We start from the raw sequence: 19,269 nt of genomic DNA on the forward strand, positions 1-19,269 counted from the left end.
AGAGAGAGAGAGAACTATGGTACATACAAAGAAAAAGTTGAGTAAGACGATGAATATTTAATGACACTCGGGAAAAGTTAGTAAAATGGGTAGTCACTCAGGGTTATGCTGTCTTGAAAGACACTTTTTTTTTTTTTTTTTTTTTCAAGTCTGACAAAATTCGACGTGTCGTCCAAATTGCTAGAAGTTGTTTATATTAATCAGACAAAATATATTTATAACAGGCAACTAATAATATAGGCCGGGATACATACCTCAATATATGAAGTAATTAAACAGACAAGAATAATGGAATATTTTTCTAGATCATTTATGCATGTTTATGAGTACTTTTCACAAGGAATATATATATATATATATATATATATATATATATATATATATATATATATAATATATATATATATGAGGTAATTAAATAGACAAGAATAATAGAATGTTTCCCTAGATCATTTATTCAATATTTATGAGTAATTTTCAAAAAAGGTATTGAGAGAGAGAGAGAGAGAGAGAGAGAGAGAGAGAGAGAGAGAGAGAGAGAGAGAGAGAGAGAGAGAGATCCAATTACCATAATGGGCAACACTGTACCATTTTTTTCCAGGAGGTGTGAATGACGTGCTACCCAGCACGACAAACCCCCTTAGAGTCCTTTTACGTGAATGATTAAACACACAAACACATGCACGGATACTGGGTCAATAAACTCTGTCGACACAATCCATTAGATTTACGGCTCCATCGAAAAAACGCAACTGTGCTCCTCGACAGTGGATTTTAATAGTTTCTTGTTCCCGGCCCCTCTCTCTCTCTCTCTCTTTCTTTTTTGTTTCTTTCTTCCATTCTGTCATTCTTTCTTTCACTGATGATATTTGTGCCATATAACCGGTGTTCTTGAATTCTGGGCTGCGACATAGCCTCTGCTAAACGGCCTCTCACGATCTGGATTCCTGTTAATTAGTTTCTGTTGGCGTATTTGTTCATATTTATCTTCTATTAATTACATATTTTCATGCCTCTATCTCAAGTCACTCCTCTCTCACAAAATCATTCCATTCCTTCGCTACCTTAGGATGAGGCCTCTTGATATATTTGTGCGACTGCACTCATATTATATCAGTAATAAAAATAGGACCCTTTCCTTGAGTGTCACCCTTGATATATTGTTAAAGATAGACTCAAAAGCCTTAAGCACTGTGAGGACTGCCGTCCTCCTAAAGCTTAATGATCTCAAGCGTATCTTCAATAATAGATTAAGAATAACTCTTATGAAAAAGGGTCTTATTTTACCCTCACCTTTAATAATAATAATAATAATAATAATAATAATAATAATAATACACTACACCCAAGAGCAAATACGGACAGACTATACATAACACGAAAGGAAGGAGGGAGAGGACTACTAAGTATAGAGGACTGCGTCAACATTGAAAACAGAGCACTGGGGCAATATCTGAAAACCAGTGAAGACGAGTGGGCTAAAGACGGTGTGCCATGGGGAAGAATAAGGAAGAAAGAAAAGAGAAGAAGACAGGACTAATAAAAGTAGACGAAGACCCAGAATATACAGAGACAGGAGAAAGACAGAAAGAACACAGGACTGGCACAACAAACCAATGCACGGACAATACATGAGACAGACTAAAGAACTAGCCAGCGATGACAATTGGCAATGGCTACAGAGGGGAGAGCTAAAGAAGGAAACTGAAGGAATGATAACAGCGGCACAAGATCAGGCCCTAAGAACCAGATATGTTCAAAGTACGATAGACGGAAATAACATCTCTCCCATATGTAGGAAGTGCAATACGAAAAATGAAACCATAAACCACATAGCAAGTGAATGCCCGGCACTTGCACAGAACCAGTACAAAAAGAGGCATGATTCAGTGGCAAAAGCCTCCACTGGAGCCTGTGCAAGAAACATCAGCTACCTTGCAGTAATAAGTGGTACGAGCACCAACCTGAGGGAGTGATAGAAAACGATCAGGCAAAGATCCTCTGGGACTATGGTATCAGAACGGATAGGGTGATACGTGCAAATAGACCAGACGTGACGTTGACTGACAAAGTCAAGAAGAAAGTATCACTCATTGATGTCGCAATACCATGGGACACCAGAGTTGAAGAGAAAGAGAGGGAAAAAATGGATAAGTATCAAGATCTGAAAATAGAAATAAGAAGGATATGGGATATGCCAGTGGAAATCGTACCCATAATCATAGGAGCACTAGGCACGATCCCAAGATCCCTGAAAAGGAATCTAGAAAAACTAGAGGCTGAAGTAGCTCCAGGTCTCATGCAGAAGAGTGTGATCCTAGAAACGGCACACATAGTAAGAAAAGTGATGGACTCCTAAGGAGGCAGGATGCAACCCGGAATCCCACACTATAAATACCACCCAGTCGAATTGGAGGACTGTGATAGAGCAAAAAAAAAAAAAAAAAATAAAAATAATAATAATAATAATAACTCATTTCTATGAAAGCTGAGCAGATCCCATACCGACAACAGACAAATGTAATAAAAGAATAGATGAAAAGTCCAGCAGAACCACTTCACTCCGGCAAAACACATCGGGGATCAACTAGTACATCGGACGTGAAAGAATAACCAAGGAGGAAAAAAAAAATATGCTGAAAGCCTTTGCCCAATGGATTCGAACGCAGGCGAACAAGACAAAACTGGCGTTCCAATCAAAACTTGGTTTGGCGCTTATATCGAGAGCCTGGCTACGAAAAAATGAGAGATCGAAGCAAAAAAAAAAAAAAAAAAAAATATACCGAACAAAAAAGTACAAGAACAAAGGAGAGTGGTATTCGTATTTCGAAACATTTCAGTACTGGTAAGAAAAAACATGTAGGGACACATTCATACAGTGTGTGTACTCTAGTGTACGTACAGAAGTACTGACACAATTATTATAATTATAACAACAAAATTGAATATAAAAGTGCTTATTATCACTATAACTATTGTTGTATATGAATCACTTATCCGTTTCTAAAATAACTGTTACCAAATCATTTCTTTGAAAAGGGGTTTCACCTGAGAAGATATACAGAATACATACATTTTATACATATATGTTTTATTTGTCATAATCATGCAACAGAAGCAATTCACTTCATTAAGATTCTCTCTCTCCCTCAGTGAACATAAATATCCCTGTCAAATCCTTTGCAGATATTATTTTCTATACCAAACTCCCAGTCTCTGTCATCATTACAATTAAAAGACAAGCATAATCATCACCACTTTCCACGTACATCTGAAAGCGTTTAAATGTATTTTTAAATTATGAAAAGAAAGAACTTGATTACCATGATTATCTAGGAATTTTTCAATTCATCTCTCAAAAGAACGGGCGAGCAACTTCGAAACTAAAAATATGTAAAAGATAATTCTGCCCCCAATAAATATTTGCTTTAGTGAGGATAATGAATGAACATATCGAAGAAATTCGATGATGCAATAAATGAATAAATCTGTAATCCTCTAATATTGGGATAAGTGATGTTTCGAGTGTGAAATGTGACAACACTTCACGGATTTTTGCTTTGCTCGAGGACGTCATTCCTTTCAGCTGAGACTCAAAGGCTGGGAAATTAATTAATAAATAATGAATTGAACATTTATACCCTGATACATTTCTGAAACATTTTCCAAAATGCGTAACATGATACGATGGTCTTTTGTCAAATACCATCGATGTCAAACTCAGCTCCGGTTCTCGTTGATTTCAACTTTATTATGATTTATCTTGTTGCATTTCTTGATGTATCCTCCATTTAATTTTATTTTCCCATTTTTTTTTTAAATGGGCATTTACCTCTCTGGAACCTTGTTTAGGCTTCTCCCATAAGAAGGTAATTTCATTGAAGATTAAAATGCATAACATCTCAACTAACTACGTAGATATGTCAAAAACTATGAGGAGAGCTTAGACGACCGTTCCTAGCTTTCATTATTGACTCCTCCTCGGTTTCCGTAGGTTTCTACACATTTATCTATTCACTTCACTTTTTGTTTAGAAGTCTTCAGGTGAAGAGGTTGAACATCATTAGGGATGTTCTAGTCAATAATAGATTTGAATTGTATACAGAATTTAGGCCAAAGGCCAAGCACTGGGACCTATGAGGTCATTCAGCGCTAAAATGAAAATTGAGAGTAAAAGGTCTGAAAGGTGTAACAGGAGGAAAACCTTGCAATTGCCCTATGAATCAAGTGTTAGGAGAGGGTGGAAAGTAAGATGAAGAAAGAGAATATGAAAGGAGGTACAATAAAAGGAAGGAAAGTGGTACAAAGAACCTTAAGTAATGCCTACAGTGCACCGCATGAGATCCTCTGACGATACTAGCCCCCTAAGGGAGTTTTAGTCAATAAGGATCTCCGTTTTTGCCTGTTCTATTTCCTAATATTAGCGGTTATGACTTAGACCATCGACGGATAATCTCTACTTTGTCAATTATTCATGAATTGTATTTCAACTGAGATCTCTCACATTCACAACTGATCCCTGATCCCCTTTATCTACCGGGGAGCACCAGATTCGCTGAACAACAGCACCAGTCTGCAGTAAATATGTCTCGCTGTTGAACTTCTCCGCTCCAGAGGTCTTTATCCTTCACACTATTGGAATGTGGAACAGCCTCCCTGAGTACGGGCTGCTCTAGGAGCAAGAGCCCGTGCTGGCATAAGGCCAGCTAAATCTAAAGCAACAACAACAACTCCCTGAGGATGTGGAATTGGAACTTCAAAATTCAAGTGAAGATGCATTGCAATACTAACCTAATACAATTCTCCTTTCATTTCAATTCTTTATTGACATTTGTGTCTGTTCAAGGTTAATCGTTTGTTTATTTTTTTTTCATTTTCAATAAGTGATCACTTCTTCATGATTCCCGTTTACCGTCTGTTACTTCTTTCTAATGAACACCATATCCTTTGGAACCCTGCGTTTCAAGTCAATGGCTCCTATTGGCTTGTGCCATATAAAAAGGAGACATCTTATGAATAATAATAATAATAATAATAATAATAATAATAATAATAATAATAATAATAATAACAATAATAATAAGGAAGTTTCCAACTGCGACTCCGCTGTAAATCTACATTTGACTAATATATTGAGCCGAAAGGTACGAATGACCGTGACTCAACCAACCAATTGCCCTGTTTGTAATAATTTATATGAGAGAGAGAGAGAGAGAGAGAGAGAGAGAGAGAGAGAGAGAGAGAGAGAGAGAGAGAGAGAGAGAGAGCATCTGGACGAATGTTCCATTTTGGTTGTGTGAAGATGATCTCATTGAGTACCTTCCGTATCTTATCATGACAAGATGTTATACATTTTGAAAAAGCGCACTGATCATACACGTCTGATGATTCCTTCTCTCTTCTTTCCGAAGTCACCCTAGTGGCGACCCACAACATCCAACTATAGCAACGGAGACTCTTCGACCGACCTCCATTCATAAGAATAGGATTTCCATTCAGGCTTCGAATTACAGAATGGGTAACTCGATTTTAATTAGAAAAGGCGACCCACCGCTGTTTGTGGGCCCTAACGAGGCCTTCCGCCACGCCCCCTTGGGATGGTCTTTGGCGTAAGATTTCCCTTTCTTCACTATCTGGTTCCTTCTCTGCGGTAAAATCTAATTAGCTGAAAAATTTTGGCAACAACCATTTTTTCCCTTCTTCGACAAAGGTTGAGAAAGTAAAGAAACTAAAAATTTTTTTTAATGATAACTACCTGGTTATTAGCATTAATGTGTTGTTAACTTTACTGACAAACTTTTTGAAGATATTCTTGTTAATTAGATGCTGGGGGCCATTTTGTTATTATCATTAGAATTATTAATATTTTCTTTTTTCTGACGTCTATTGCTGGTATTTTTTTTTAACTCTTACTGTCGACATGTTTCGACCAGCTCGTTGGTCATCTTCTGGACTTTTTTTTTTTTTTTTTTTTTTTTATCTCGCGTTCCAAGATGATAAACAAAACTCTTTACAAAAAGTAACCAGTAATCGATGCCGTTTCGAGAGCAAGTGTTTCGCTTTCGAGTGATCTGTCATCTTTCTCCTTCGTAATACAACAACGTTTAAGACAATGCTTCTTATTTCATGCTACGGAATTCTCTTTCCCCTACTTTGTCATAAAACATTTCCATCTCGTCTGACCTAGATAAAGACGCTTTGCTCGTCCCATCAGTCCTGGATTACCGGAAAAATGAATACTTTCAACCTGAATAACCTTCCATGACTTTCCTCTCCGATGAAACCATTGTCGCTCATTCATATCAATCCCATATCATTTCTAAACTGACCCATGGAACCTATTAAAAGCTTTCGATGCGGCAGCAGAGACCCTCGTTTAATGACATATGAAATATATTTCACCAGGTCATACACGTTTCCCAGCGAGTTAGAATCTCGCACGGGCTGCAGAATTTCTTTATTTCTCTCTTCATTTGGCTCCAGGCTACGAAGCGACAAGCGTTTCCAGAATGTGAATAGATCGAGAAGTTCAGAGGGCACTGCGTTTACTACAGTGGCATCCGTATCTGGTAAAAAGTGACCTGCAGATTCTAAATAATTGTTATGAAATCATGACTCGTTCATTTTCATGCGTAACTTTCTCTCTCTCTCTCTCCCCATTTACAGGTTCGTAATTCTTTCCCTTCTTATATTTCCCCATCAATCTCTTAAGCTTAAACTTTTCTCTTTCCACTTTTCCTTGAGACTTGAGGATTTTGAGAGAGAGAGAGAGAGAGAGAGAGAGAGAGAAAATGGCGTCAATGCCCATAACGTCGACTTTTAACAACGAGAATAGTTCGATTCCCCGCTCTGCCAACGTGGAATCAGAGGAATTTATTTCTGGTGATTAAGAAATTCATTTCTCGATATAATGTGGTTCGGGTACCACAATAAGCTGAAGGTCCCTTTGCTAGGTTACCAACTAGTTCCTAGCCACGTAAAAAAAATATCTAATCCTTTGGACCAGCCGTAGGAGAGCTATTAATCAGCTCAGTGGTATGGTTAAACTAAGATATACTTAACTTTTTAACGACGAGAAAATCTGAGGTGAAAGAGATACGTAAAGAGACTACTAGCATTCATGAAAAAATGGATTACAGCACTGAGATGGTTTGGTCACGCTGGAAGAAGTAGAGAAGTGGCCGGTGAAAAGATTTTATAATTCGGATGAAAGATAACAGTTTGGTGAAGCAGGAAGTAATAGCGACTATCATTGTGACAGACGTGCAAGCACCAGAGCGGAAAGATCGCTACGTGATCCAGGAAATGTGAAACTGTATACTCATAACACTCAGGGTGAGTGGCGCAGTAAAAGCTTAAACCAAGAAACCTACTTATATAAGTATTTAGTATTCAACTCAGTAACTAAGAAGCACTACATAATTCGACATTTATCTTAATAAAAAGAAATCCACTTTGAGTGTCAGAACGTTATCGTTAATAAGACAAAGAAAATGTGACCTCATCAACTTTTAACAATATCCACACAGCAGGCAAAATATTAATTACACAGCAATAAGATTAAATGACAGGAAAGGTATATGCATGCGGTTCAGTTCTTAACATAAAATGGGAGGTACGCACATAATATATATATATATATATATATATATATATATATATATATAACACCAAAATAGAGAGAAAATACTATATTTTAGAGACTGCTGTCTCCCTCTTCAGGTATATGAATGAGAAAAGTTATAGAAAAGGTGGTATTTATACCAAGAGATCCATCCATAGCTAAGCCAATTTAGGTCACTCCCGCTGATAATCTTCCTTTAATCCTCTTGAATGGAAACTTTGTCAATGACATATATACACACATATATATATATAAATATATATATATATAATATATATATATATATATATATATATATATATATATACATACATATATGTGTGTGTGTGTGTAACTGAATCAAGAAAATATGGGACGTGATGAATATATAAATAAAGGCAAATGCCACAAAGGAAAGAGAAGCAATGGAGTGGTGCTAGGCCTTTCGACTAACAGTCCTTTACTTGGCAGACTGCTAAGTACTAAAGGACAGTAAGTCGAAAGGCCTAGCACCACTCCACTGTTCTTCTTTCCTTCGTGGCATTTGTCTTTATACATATATATATATATATATATATATATATATATATATATATATATTTTATCATATATGAAAGAGAAACAGTGGTGATGGACCTTTAGACTGACTGTCCTTTCTGAGCAGACAGTAAGTCGAAAGGCCTAGAATCATTCCATTGGTTCTCTTTCCTTCGTGGCATTTGTTTATATATATATATATATATATATATATATATATATATATATATATATGTTAAATACGTGCACATGAGGTCTTTCAACAATATGAAAGAGTCAGAGGCGGGTGCGAGGGGTAGAAACACTGGTAAGTACTTACATGCGCCTGAGCTTCCTGAAGGGCGCGAAGGCGCGCTGAGGTACTTCTTGTATCTGGTTTTGCTCCAGTCGCCTGAAGTGAAGAAGGGAACATAATTAGTCATACACAGTGATGATGTATATTTATCACAAAAACGATTTAACATTAATCCAAATATGGGGGTTTCACCTCGAAAGGTGGGAAAAAATATAGATTACCTGTAAAAGTATTATACATAGGTTTGAGAGAGAGAGAGAGAGAGAGAGAGAGAGAGAGAGAGAGAGAGAGAGAGAGAGAGAGCCGTAATTAACATTCTTGAAATTGATATGCCTAACAATGGACGAGGTCAAGGTACAATTTCACATTTCAAATATACCGATACAAAAAAAAACAAAAAACCTAGTCCCTAGTGGCGGGGAGGGGGGGGGGGGGGGGGGGGGGCGGGGGGGGGGGGGCGGCGGCAGAATTAATGATGCATAGAATACCTTTGTATCGTATCGTTCGGGATTCGAAGATATGCAACTCATCTTTCTCCGTTTGTATGCTGTTATCTCGTTCCATTTCAATTCTTTTTTCCACAATACCTTTTTTGCCAATGATTTATGGAGGCATTTCCTGTAATGCATCGTCTCAAACACTGAACATTTTCCATTAGTTATTTCTCTCGTCAATTCGCCATCTGAAAACATGCCTTGTCAAAACGTAAAATACAATAAATCATTATATCGCTTTGTATACTATACATAGAAAAATACAGTTGCTCTCTCTCTCTCTCTCTCTCTCTCTCTCTCTCCATTCCTTCCAAGCCGTCAAAAACCAGCCACTTTACCCTAGTTATTTTCTCCTTAGCCATTCTCCCCGCATGTCCAACGTTCTTGATTACTCCATAATTAAATCTTCTCAGATCCTCCTCCGCCCTCAATAACAGCCCCTAACGAAGGCTCCCAGCCCCCCTCGTCCCCAACCACCTCAATTCACTACTGCTTTCCATTTCACATCACTCCCTTTATCCATACCCCATTCCCTACCATTAACCCCCCCCCCCTTAATGGAGACTTGTATACCGCAGGCTTCAGTGCCGGAAGCATTTCTTTTTTAAATCATACATAATGCACCCACTGTATTTTTATCCAAAAGTATGCATAATTTGAAGAGATGTTTCCGCTTTCAGTTTATCAATTCTCAGTATCTAATAATGTCGTGAAATACATAACAGAATTTCTAATGCTTCATTGCGCAATACATGTCTCATTGCACAAGTGCTCCAGTTTAATTCGCAATCTTTCCCTCGCATTTTATTCTAAACCTCTGCATATGATGAAAACTTGTGCAGCATTTTGGAGCTTACTTCTATCTACTCCCTTTTAAGAGTCTACGTAAGCACCAACAGGATGCAAAATCGTTGAAAATAATTTCGAAACAATTCGAAATCGTTCGGACGCCAGCGTTTCCATCGAATCGAGATGAACGAAAAGTTCTGGGAAGAGTTGCTGAACTATTTTCAGAGGACATGCACGTAAATTCACTTGCTTTTCATTTCAGAATGCGCGCAGAGATTGCAAGAAGTATTTCATAACGAAATTTCTTGAGACCAGTCAAATATTTACTCTCCTAATCTCTCTAAAATGTCTTTCCACTGCACTTTCTATATTTTAATGTCTATCACTCTTGTAGCGTGTTAAGTACATGGTATGCGATCATGAATTATATCAAACCTTTACAAAACGACGTAATAATGAAGATAGTTATGATAACAGTTAAACATAGATATAAAAAATAGCAATTTAAACCAGGTATTGTTCATTAACGTTTTATTTCTGATTATCTGAATCTATAAAAAAAGTCAACATATTTTAGTGGATCTTAATTCATTTAAGCATATACGCATGTTTCAATAGGACAGAATGGATGGCCAAAAAGATATGAAAAAGAAACAGGGAATCAAATGAAATAACTAAGCAAAGAAAGGAAAGCGGACTTGACGGGGAAAGGAAGGCAAAGTCCTGCTTGCTCTATAAAATGCCTAAATATATACTATATATATATATAAATTATATATATATATATTAATATATATATATATATATTTATATTAATATATTATATATATATAATATTATAATAATATAATATAAATTTATTTTTATAATCGTATCTATAAAAATAGCTACAAATAGCGGAGAGAGAGAGAGAGAGAGAGAGAGAGAGGGAAGGGAGAGAAGAGAGGAGAGCAGAGAGAGTTCTAGTACACAACGACTATCTACAAGACGTCAAAATATACGACTTCATAACTGACTTATTGCAGAGGGAAGGTTGAAAAAGTTATTCTAGGACCTTGAGGCCGACTCCATCTCTCTCTCTGGCTCATTCCCGAAGTGGAATAAGACTCCTCTCTCTATATCTCTCTCCCTATAAACAAGAAATGAGTGAAGTAGGGCGGAAGCGACCGATAACAGAAGTAGGACTTATATATATTTAATGCCCAGCGCTATAAAGGTGTTGGGGCCACTGGCGACAGCAGAAGCAGTATAGTAGTGATATAAGTTGAAATGAGTAAATATATCAAGAGCTTCACAGAATATTAACGTTAAATTATTCCGTAACGAAAAAACGCAAGGACCAGTGAGCGAAATTACTGATAAGCGGTCATATAAATGGTGTGGAATAATATGTTTAAGTATTAAGCGGAAACGTTGGACATTACCGAATAACGCACTGGAATAATATTTTATGCCGATGGTGCTAAAAACAGCTAGAAACATAAATACACTAAAATATCGTGGTTACAACATTATAAACGAAATCACATAACATTTAAGAACGAATATTTGGACACATTGCTGAGAGCACAAAAATTAAGGGAGGACAAATAAATACAAGACAGAGAACATTACAAGAGAACAGAATGAAAATATAAACAGCACATAGTAAAATTTTCAAATATTATTGACTTGACAATTAAACATTATGGAATGAAAACATTGTACATTACGGCCCGAAATCTGAAAACACTGATGAACTCATATATATGAAAGCCAAGGATATATCATTTCTGATTTGGGTATGCCTCTCTTTATTCCACTTTGTACCCGGATGATATGTCATTTACATACAAAAAAGCGCATTGGTGACGGTATTTCAATGTCAGTTTTTTCCAACGTCAGTTTTTTTCCACTTGGATCTTTTTTTCTTTTTTCTTATCAGTACATCACGTGCTCGCTTATAACTTCTAAATATATATCAGAGGCGAACGTATCAGCTCATCATATTTCATGTATGCAGCCAAAACTAGTTATTACTCATTCTCCCTTTCTGATAATATGTGTGCTTGAGGACATGAACCATAAGAGGCAGTTCCACGCCTACAGTGTTTTGAGAGCGGGGTGCCGTAGGTAGTGTTAAAGGTCCCATAAATCATCCTTCGGCTCCCACCTGCGTTGCTTTGTTCTTGTTTTTTGTTCTTTTTACCTCCCACCTAGTCGTTCATTTCCTGTAACCTTCTGTTGCTCCCATTATTCATCCTTCGTGTGATAATTCACCGGACACATTCAACTGCTTTCTAATTCTATTAAAATGATCAACTTCACGGGAGGGATAAGAAGTCCAGTACTCATGGACTGCTACTCAGTGGCTTTTTCCAAAAGGAGATCCAGTAAGAGTGCGAAAGGATACCACGGCTTTTAAGGAAAGAAGGTGAGACGAAACTGAGCAGATAACGGAAGTAACATGTAATCCGAGTGCAAAGCTTCAAAGTTTCTGAAAGTACAGGAAGTAAACATATGGCTGGATATACAGCCAAGGTCATGAAGCGAAAGTAAAATGAAAAAAATTCGAGCTTTCTTAACATCGTATAATCAAGGCCACCGAAAACAGATCTAGCCTTCGGTGATCCCGGTATCATGCTGTATGAGCCGCGGCCCATGAAACTTTAACCACGAACCGGTGGCGGCCTGGCCTATATCGTTGCCAGACGCATGATTATGGCTGACTTTAACCTTAAATAAAATAAAACCTACTAGGGCTACAGGGCTGCAGTTTGGTATGCTTGATGACTGGGGGGTGGATGATCAACATAGCAGTTTGCAGCACTCTAGCCTTAGCAGTTTTTAATGTCTGAGGGCGGACAGAAAAAGTCCGGACAAAAAAAAAAAAAAAAAAAAAAAAAAGTACGGACGGACAGGCAAAACCCGCACAATAGTTTTTTTTCTTCTATATTTTCGAAAAGGAAAATAAAAAGACTGTGTAGGTTGTAGAGTGGAGATGAATATCAGGTAGAAGGTTTGACTTTAAAGCTTTTGATAGCAAAACAGGTGGATATTTATTCATAGCTCTAGGATAATCTGAAAAAATGAAATAAAAAAAGCTTAAAAACTCTTGTAGCTCATACCCTTGCATATCATCATAGCGAGGTTTCGATGATGGTTAGGGCAATATCATTCTATTTATTTTTTCCTGGATAGTTTTCATTTTGTATCGAAAGCATATTTATATGACTTTAATCCATAATATTTTTTCTCTCGACTGTCCGTGCATACTATATACATTTATGGGAGTAAATAATAATAATAATAATAATAATAATAATAATAATAATAATAATAATAATATTATTATTAATATTATTATTATTATATTATTATTATTATTATTATTATTATTATTATTATTATATTATTAGTAGTTAGTAGTAGTAGTAGTAGTAGTAGTAGTAGTAGTAGTAGTAGTAGTAGTAACTGAGAAAAAACATTTCAATAAAATCTGCCTTTAAAGGAAAGGAAAATACAAAGAGGAATAAATTTCGACCACTTCACAATTTCTCTGTAACCAAAATCTTTCTTGCCTTTTTTTTCCAAAGTAATAAAAGAACTCTTCCTAGAAAGAGATCGCATTCATTAAATTATTCTGAAGTTATATAAGTAGATTTTAATCTCACGAAATTAAATTAAAAAAGGCTTTTAAAAGACGGAAACCCTTCGGGAATGAAATTAGAAGATTTAATTCCATTTATTGCTCACTGTTTTGCTTCTCTGCCACAGACATCAGGAGATATTATTATTATTATTATTATTATTATTATTATTATTATTATTATTATTATGAAAATACAAATGGTGCCCAAATAAAATAAATAAAAAATATACGAATAAATGCAAACGTATTAAATAACATAAATATAAACCTAAACTATATCTTTCATTATTTCAAGATAAAAATAATATTTAAAATCCTGAATCAAGTTCTTTAAATGTTTATTATAAGTTTTTATTTATTTTGTCCAGATATCACCTGCTTTATGATAATAATTAATAATAATAATAATAATAATAATAATAATAATAATAATAATAATAATAATAATAATACCATGCATACACTTATGAAAGCCGAAGCACGGCAAATAATACTTCTGCAAGTTCGCTACCCGCATGTCTGTCTCACCAAATCTCTAAAACTCAATTTCACGGATGTTGGTCTTATCTCTATCCCTCCTGTAATCAAGCAATCACTTCTTTCTCTGCTAGTAATCCCACCCTACAGTAGAATGACTGTACATTGGTCTCACCTGAATCTTACCTGTGATCATATATGAAAATACCAGAGCCCTAATCTCCTACCCAAATATACGGGCCACTCGGAAGGACGAGATCCCTAACGGAGAAAATCTAGAATATATCAAAATCAAAGTTTATTCTATCTACAAGAATAAACCAGAAAGCTCCCTACAGCGGAAATGTGGATTACGTACACATCTGAGCTTATTCTAACTAAAGCAAAGTGGAAAGCTCCCCAAGGAGAAATCTATAAAACATCTGGGCTTATTCCAACACCACCAACAGCAACACTCACACAGAAAACTTCCCAATTCAGGGAAATCTGGAAGGATCAGACGTCTCAAATATCAAACAACTGACTGACTGATTAGGTGGTATCTGACGCCATAACACCAGGGTCACTGATGGCGATTCTTACAACAACAACAACAGCAACGGACTCTGGAAGAGGGGAAATCTGGAATACACGGACACCTTTTGCCCTTACCAGTCAGTCAGTCACACGATCTCGTTGTGGGGATGGTGTGTTTGTATGTGTGTTGGGGTTGGGGTGGGGGTGGGGGAGGAAGAGGGGGTTTTGGTCAGCCTTGTGGATCACATAAAGAAGAACGAAGATAGTACAGTTTCATGGGGGCAAACGGATACATTTGGGAAAGGAAGAAAGGAAGAAAGAAAGAAAGGAAAAAAAAAAAGACGCGTGACAGCATGTTCGGATAACCTCAAAACCGCGCTTTATTTTTAACTGTCATGTCTGTCGCTGTCGTATGTCGCCTTTTTTACATGTACGTACCGAAGTCATACACGAGTAACAAAATACCATAAGGGTTGAAAAAACACTGCTGGGGAGAATTAGTGGGGATGAAAAATATGGAAATGGAAAAAAAACATACATTCTGGTTTTCGTGCGATACTATTAAGGATAAATTACACTCGTACCCTGGTGAGATTTTTGACATTATCGCGTCAATCTAGAGGAGTGAAAGAGGACCTTCCAGTTTCTGTCACCTCGAACTGGGAAATAAATTGCGTATGCTTGATTTCTTAGTGACAAACAACGTGATAATTACCTACTTGCTTTCTATATGAATGTGTATATGTGTGTGTATAATATAATTGATATATATTATACTATATACATATATATCTATATATATATATATTTATATATACTAATTATATATATATATATATATATATATATCTATAATATATATGGTAACTGTCACTTAATAACACGTGACAACTTATTCAGCTAAGGCCAACGTCTCCAACACATTTTCGAGGTACATGTACACAAAAGACTTGAATATTTATGCATTGTTCATGATAAAGGACCATAGTCTGTACATACATTAGTAATTACCGATACGATACTATTACTATTCCACTATATATATATATATATATATATATATATATATATATATAATATATATAAAGCAACTCTTGATAACGTGTCTAACAATCAAGGAATAATCAAGCTACTGAAATGGAAATTTTGGCAAACATTTCAAACATATCTTGATAAAACTGCATAATTTTGAAGGCACCAACGACTTACGACTTAAGGGAAAAAAGCTAAATATTAATAAAAAAAAATAATAATCGAAAATCGACATGGCGTGTAACCCTTTTACCCAATAACTGTGAGTACAACCATCCGTCATTCAATTAAAATGCACAATGACCATTTCGGTCCAAAAACCGAGGAGTGATTTTTGTGCATTTTGGGTGGCGAGGTTTCCAGCTGGCAATTTCGGAGTCAGAATTGCATTTAAAAATCATGTATGAGAGATATAAAAGAGGCCATTTGATTGTGGCTTACAATGACCAATTCTGCTGTAAATTTGGGAAAGATTTTTTTTTTATTGTGCGACCGGGTTGCTGAAACTTTTAAACGCGCATTTTCAAGAGGACATTATTAGTTTAAAAATAATTTTATACGAGAAAAGGGAATAGAGAAATCCCAATCAACGAGGAAAAAATTACAGACATTCAGGACTAAAATTGAAATATTCAAATCATATACTTTTCATATAACAAGATTAAGCTATACATCAATTACTCTCTCTCTCTCTCTCTCTCTCTCTCTCTCTCTCTCTCGGTTAATACTTTGTTAGCCAGCCATGTTGTAAAAGGGTTTGGATAATTTAAGCGATATCTGAAGGCCCTCAGCAAAGCAACTGTTTCCTTGTAGTTATCCTTACCATCAACAGGACTGGCTGCCCTGAGGCAAGAGTCCGTGTCAGCGGAAGGATTCATTAGTAAGTCAGAAAATTGACAATGACAATAAACTGATATGAACTCCATCATATGCAGTCATCCCTATGTAACCATCCCCTCAAATCTGCTCTGCTTTACTTCAGAATATTTCATACAGAAATTATCTTTAAACGTATCCGTTACGAAATATTCTCCCACTCCCTCCTGGAGAGAGAGAGAGAGAGAGAGAGAGAGAGAGAGAGAGAGAGAGAGAGAGAGAGCATAACCTGCCACACGATTTTCGCTCCTCGCGGAAAAAAAGGAAAGGAAAAAAAAGGAAAAAAAAGAAAAGAAAGAAAAAAAAAGCGCAAACATGCACAGGAGCGCCCAAGCAAACCAGAAAAGGGGTTGGGGGAGAGATTCTACATCACGTGTATCATCATCGGCGCTTTTTATGAAAGTTTCTAAAACTCGCCAAACTGGTTTTTGGATAGAAGACTTTACAAGCCAGGCAGGCTGCCATTCCGTATACCCTGGGCATAGGGGATAGCGCTCAACAGTATATACGGTACGTACGTGCACAGACAGATGCATGGCTTAACTTTGCCCATGGTATATATACCTTGGCTTTGCCCAGGCCGGTGCGTACCCACTGCACGCCTCGCGGGAAAAGCATGGGTGTGAGAAATGGAGTACACGCCAAGTAAGGAATATTTAATGGTGTTCGATTAAGTAAAGTTTTCTCTTATTTGTCTTAATTGCTGGGTTTCTGTGCTCGTTACTTTCTTCTGGATTTTTTTTCTTTTAAGATTTATCTTCCATTCGCACTTTTTCTCTTTCTTTTGACTTTTCTGAATAATAATAACAATAATAATAATAATAATAAAACATTATACCACTCTCCTCTTTATAATAATAACTTTTGCATTCTCTTCACCTACCAGATACAATTTGGTGATAATTCTTTATGTACGATATTCCCCTCTTTCCATCCTTAAAGCGAATTATCTCTATTCTTTTTCACCCGTGTTCAAGTTATACTCGGAAACATTTTGCGAAACTTGCCTGGCAATAACACAAATTCTAATAAATTCACCCCACTCTCTCTCTCTTTCTATCTAACTCATCCCCACTCTCTCTCTTTCTATCTATCTATCTATCCTTTACTAAAACACTAAATGAAATATCAATTTATATACCTTTCCTTAAAAATTAAGTACAAACCATCTCAAATGGAGAAGAACCTAATTACGAGAGACGAGAAAAATAAAAGAGGAGTCAATCACTCTAAGGAAACGTGGAAAGAAAAAAAAAACAATGGAGATTTAATTCTAGCTCTTGATTAGAAAAAGAAAATAAAGTCGAAAAACGAAGGGTAAAAAAATTTACGTCTGGAACGGGATGATAATTACAAGATAAATATATATATATATATATATATATATATATATATATATATATATATATATATATATATATATATATATATATATGAAGACAGTGATCTAAATAAACAAAGAGAAAAACTGTAGTATATCAACAGAAAGTGATGAGAGAGGGGATTCAGATGAAAAGCTAGAGGCTGGTGATGATAAACAAACCGAAAAATAAAAAAAATAAAAAAAGGGACCTACTATGTACATAATGAAAAAGAAAAAAAAAGAACGTATCCAGTAATGAAGACACCATACGGTATCAAGAACAATAATTACACACGCACATACACACATATTACACATACAAACACACACAGACACACAGACACACACACACACACACACACATATATATATATATATATATATATATATATATATATATATATATATATATACATATATATATGCACACACTCATATATATATGTGCATGTGTGTAATAATAATGTGTATAATAATAACACCCACAATACGCACAGGAGAAGGCCAATGATTGAGGGCATTCGTACCACACAATAAATTCTCGTCCCAACTTCGCACCCACGAAGTGAACAGACACGCCGCCGACTCACTTCAAATATAGACAATGAGACTCATTTCCAAAAGGGGAATTTGAACGTACAAGACGATGAAACGACCCCAAATCATAAATCCTTCTGTTGAATGCATAACGGCTGTGTCCCGCATTTGGGAAGGATATTTTTTTTCTTTTTTTTTTATTTTAGCGTGGAGGTCGAGACAGGTATGACTACCCCAGGACTGCCCAAATCGACCCAGGTCACTGGAGGCGAAACGCGAACAGGAGTGTACTTCTTAAGTGGTACCATATCCAGATCTCATGGAGAGCGAGTTCAGTTGTTCATGGATTACAGAGTAAGCCAGAAAAGTCCACATTACGGAAATGGATGTTTTCAAGTTTTACCGATCAATCTTGAGGATTAAGAGGACTAACGTGAACTACGTTAACTGGAAAAGAAAGGCAGGTTAACTTAACTTACGTGCGTCTGCCCCCATGCATCCAAAATACTGTAACTTAAAGACCCCATATCCTTTCGAGCTGGGAAAGGGATCCAAGGTCTACAGACAGAAGGAGAAAGAGAAAAGAGCATCGCCAGTTGCAATTAGTGTTTCCCCTTCGGCGCTCTTAGTTCTCCAATTATCTTCAACTGGACATTCATGAAGTCTCGCTAGATAACTGTAGTGATGACTCATCGTTAAGATTAGTTAACACTACATTAAAATCAGTTTCTATTCTCTTCTCTCTCTCTCTCTCTCTCTCTCTCTTAGACAATTTCATCTTACAACGTGAGGAAGCCAAAGGGTGAATTCAAAGCGAGAAACAGTTCACAGGGGAAGGACATTCCAAGCTTTAGATCAGTGATTACCAACCTTTATGGCTTCAAGGAACCCCTTAAACAATTCTTCATATCCTAGGGAACATTTTTCTACGTGCACTCTGTGTGTGTGTGTGTGTGTGTGTGTGTGTGTGTGTGTATATATATATATATATATATATATGCATAAATTACTTTATATAAATCATATAATACCTACCACTGCTATTTGAAATGTGTAAATTCAGATCAGCGTCATTTGCAATACCTATTTAATTCAAGACTTCTTGCGGAACCCTTGATG

General features: G+C 36.2%; 1 protein-coding gene across 1 annotated transcript in view; it reads right to left on the reverse strand.

Annotated features, from left to right (window-relative positions):
- LOC135221781 (protein slit-like) overlaps positions 1-19,269 on the reverse strand; it is a 558,755-nt gene that overhangs the window by 222,604 nt on the left and 316,882 nt on the right. Inside the window, exon 3 of the mRNA XM_064259629.1 lies at positions 8,460-8,531. Within this exon, the coding sequence (XP_064115699.1) occupies positions 8,460-8,531 (72 nt within the window). The remainder of the gene's footprint in view (positions 1-8,459; positions 8,532-19,269) is intronic.

This window comes from Macrobrachium nipponense, chromosome 3 (assembly GCF_015104395.2).
Source record: "Macrobrachium nipponense isolate FS-2020 chromosome 3, ASM1510439v2, whole genome shotgun sequence".
In the NCBI taxonomy this organism is placed as follows: domain Eukaryota; kingdom Metazoa; phylum Arthropoda; class Malacostraca; order Decapoda; family Palaemonidae; genus Macrobrachium; species Macrobrachium nipponense.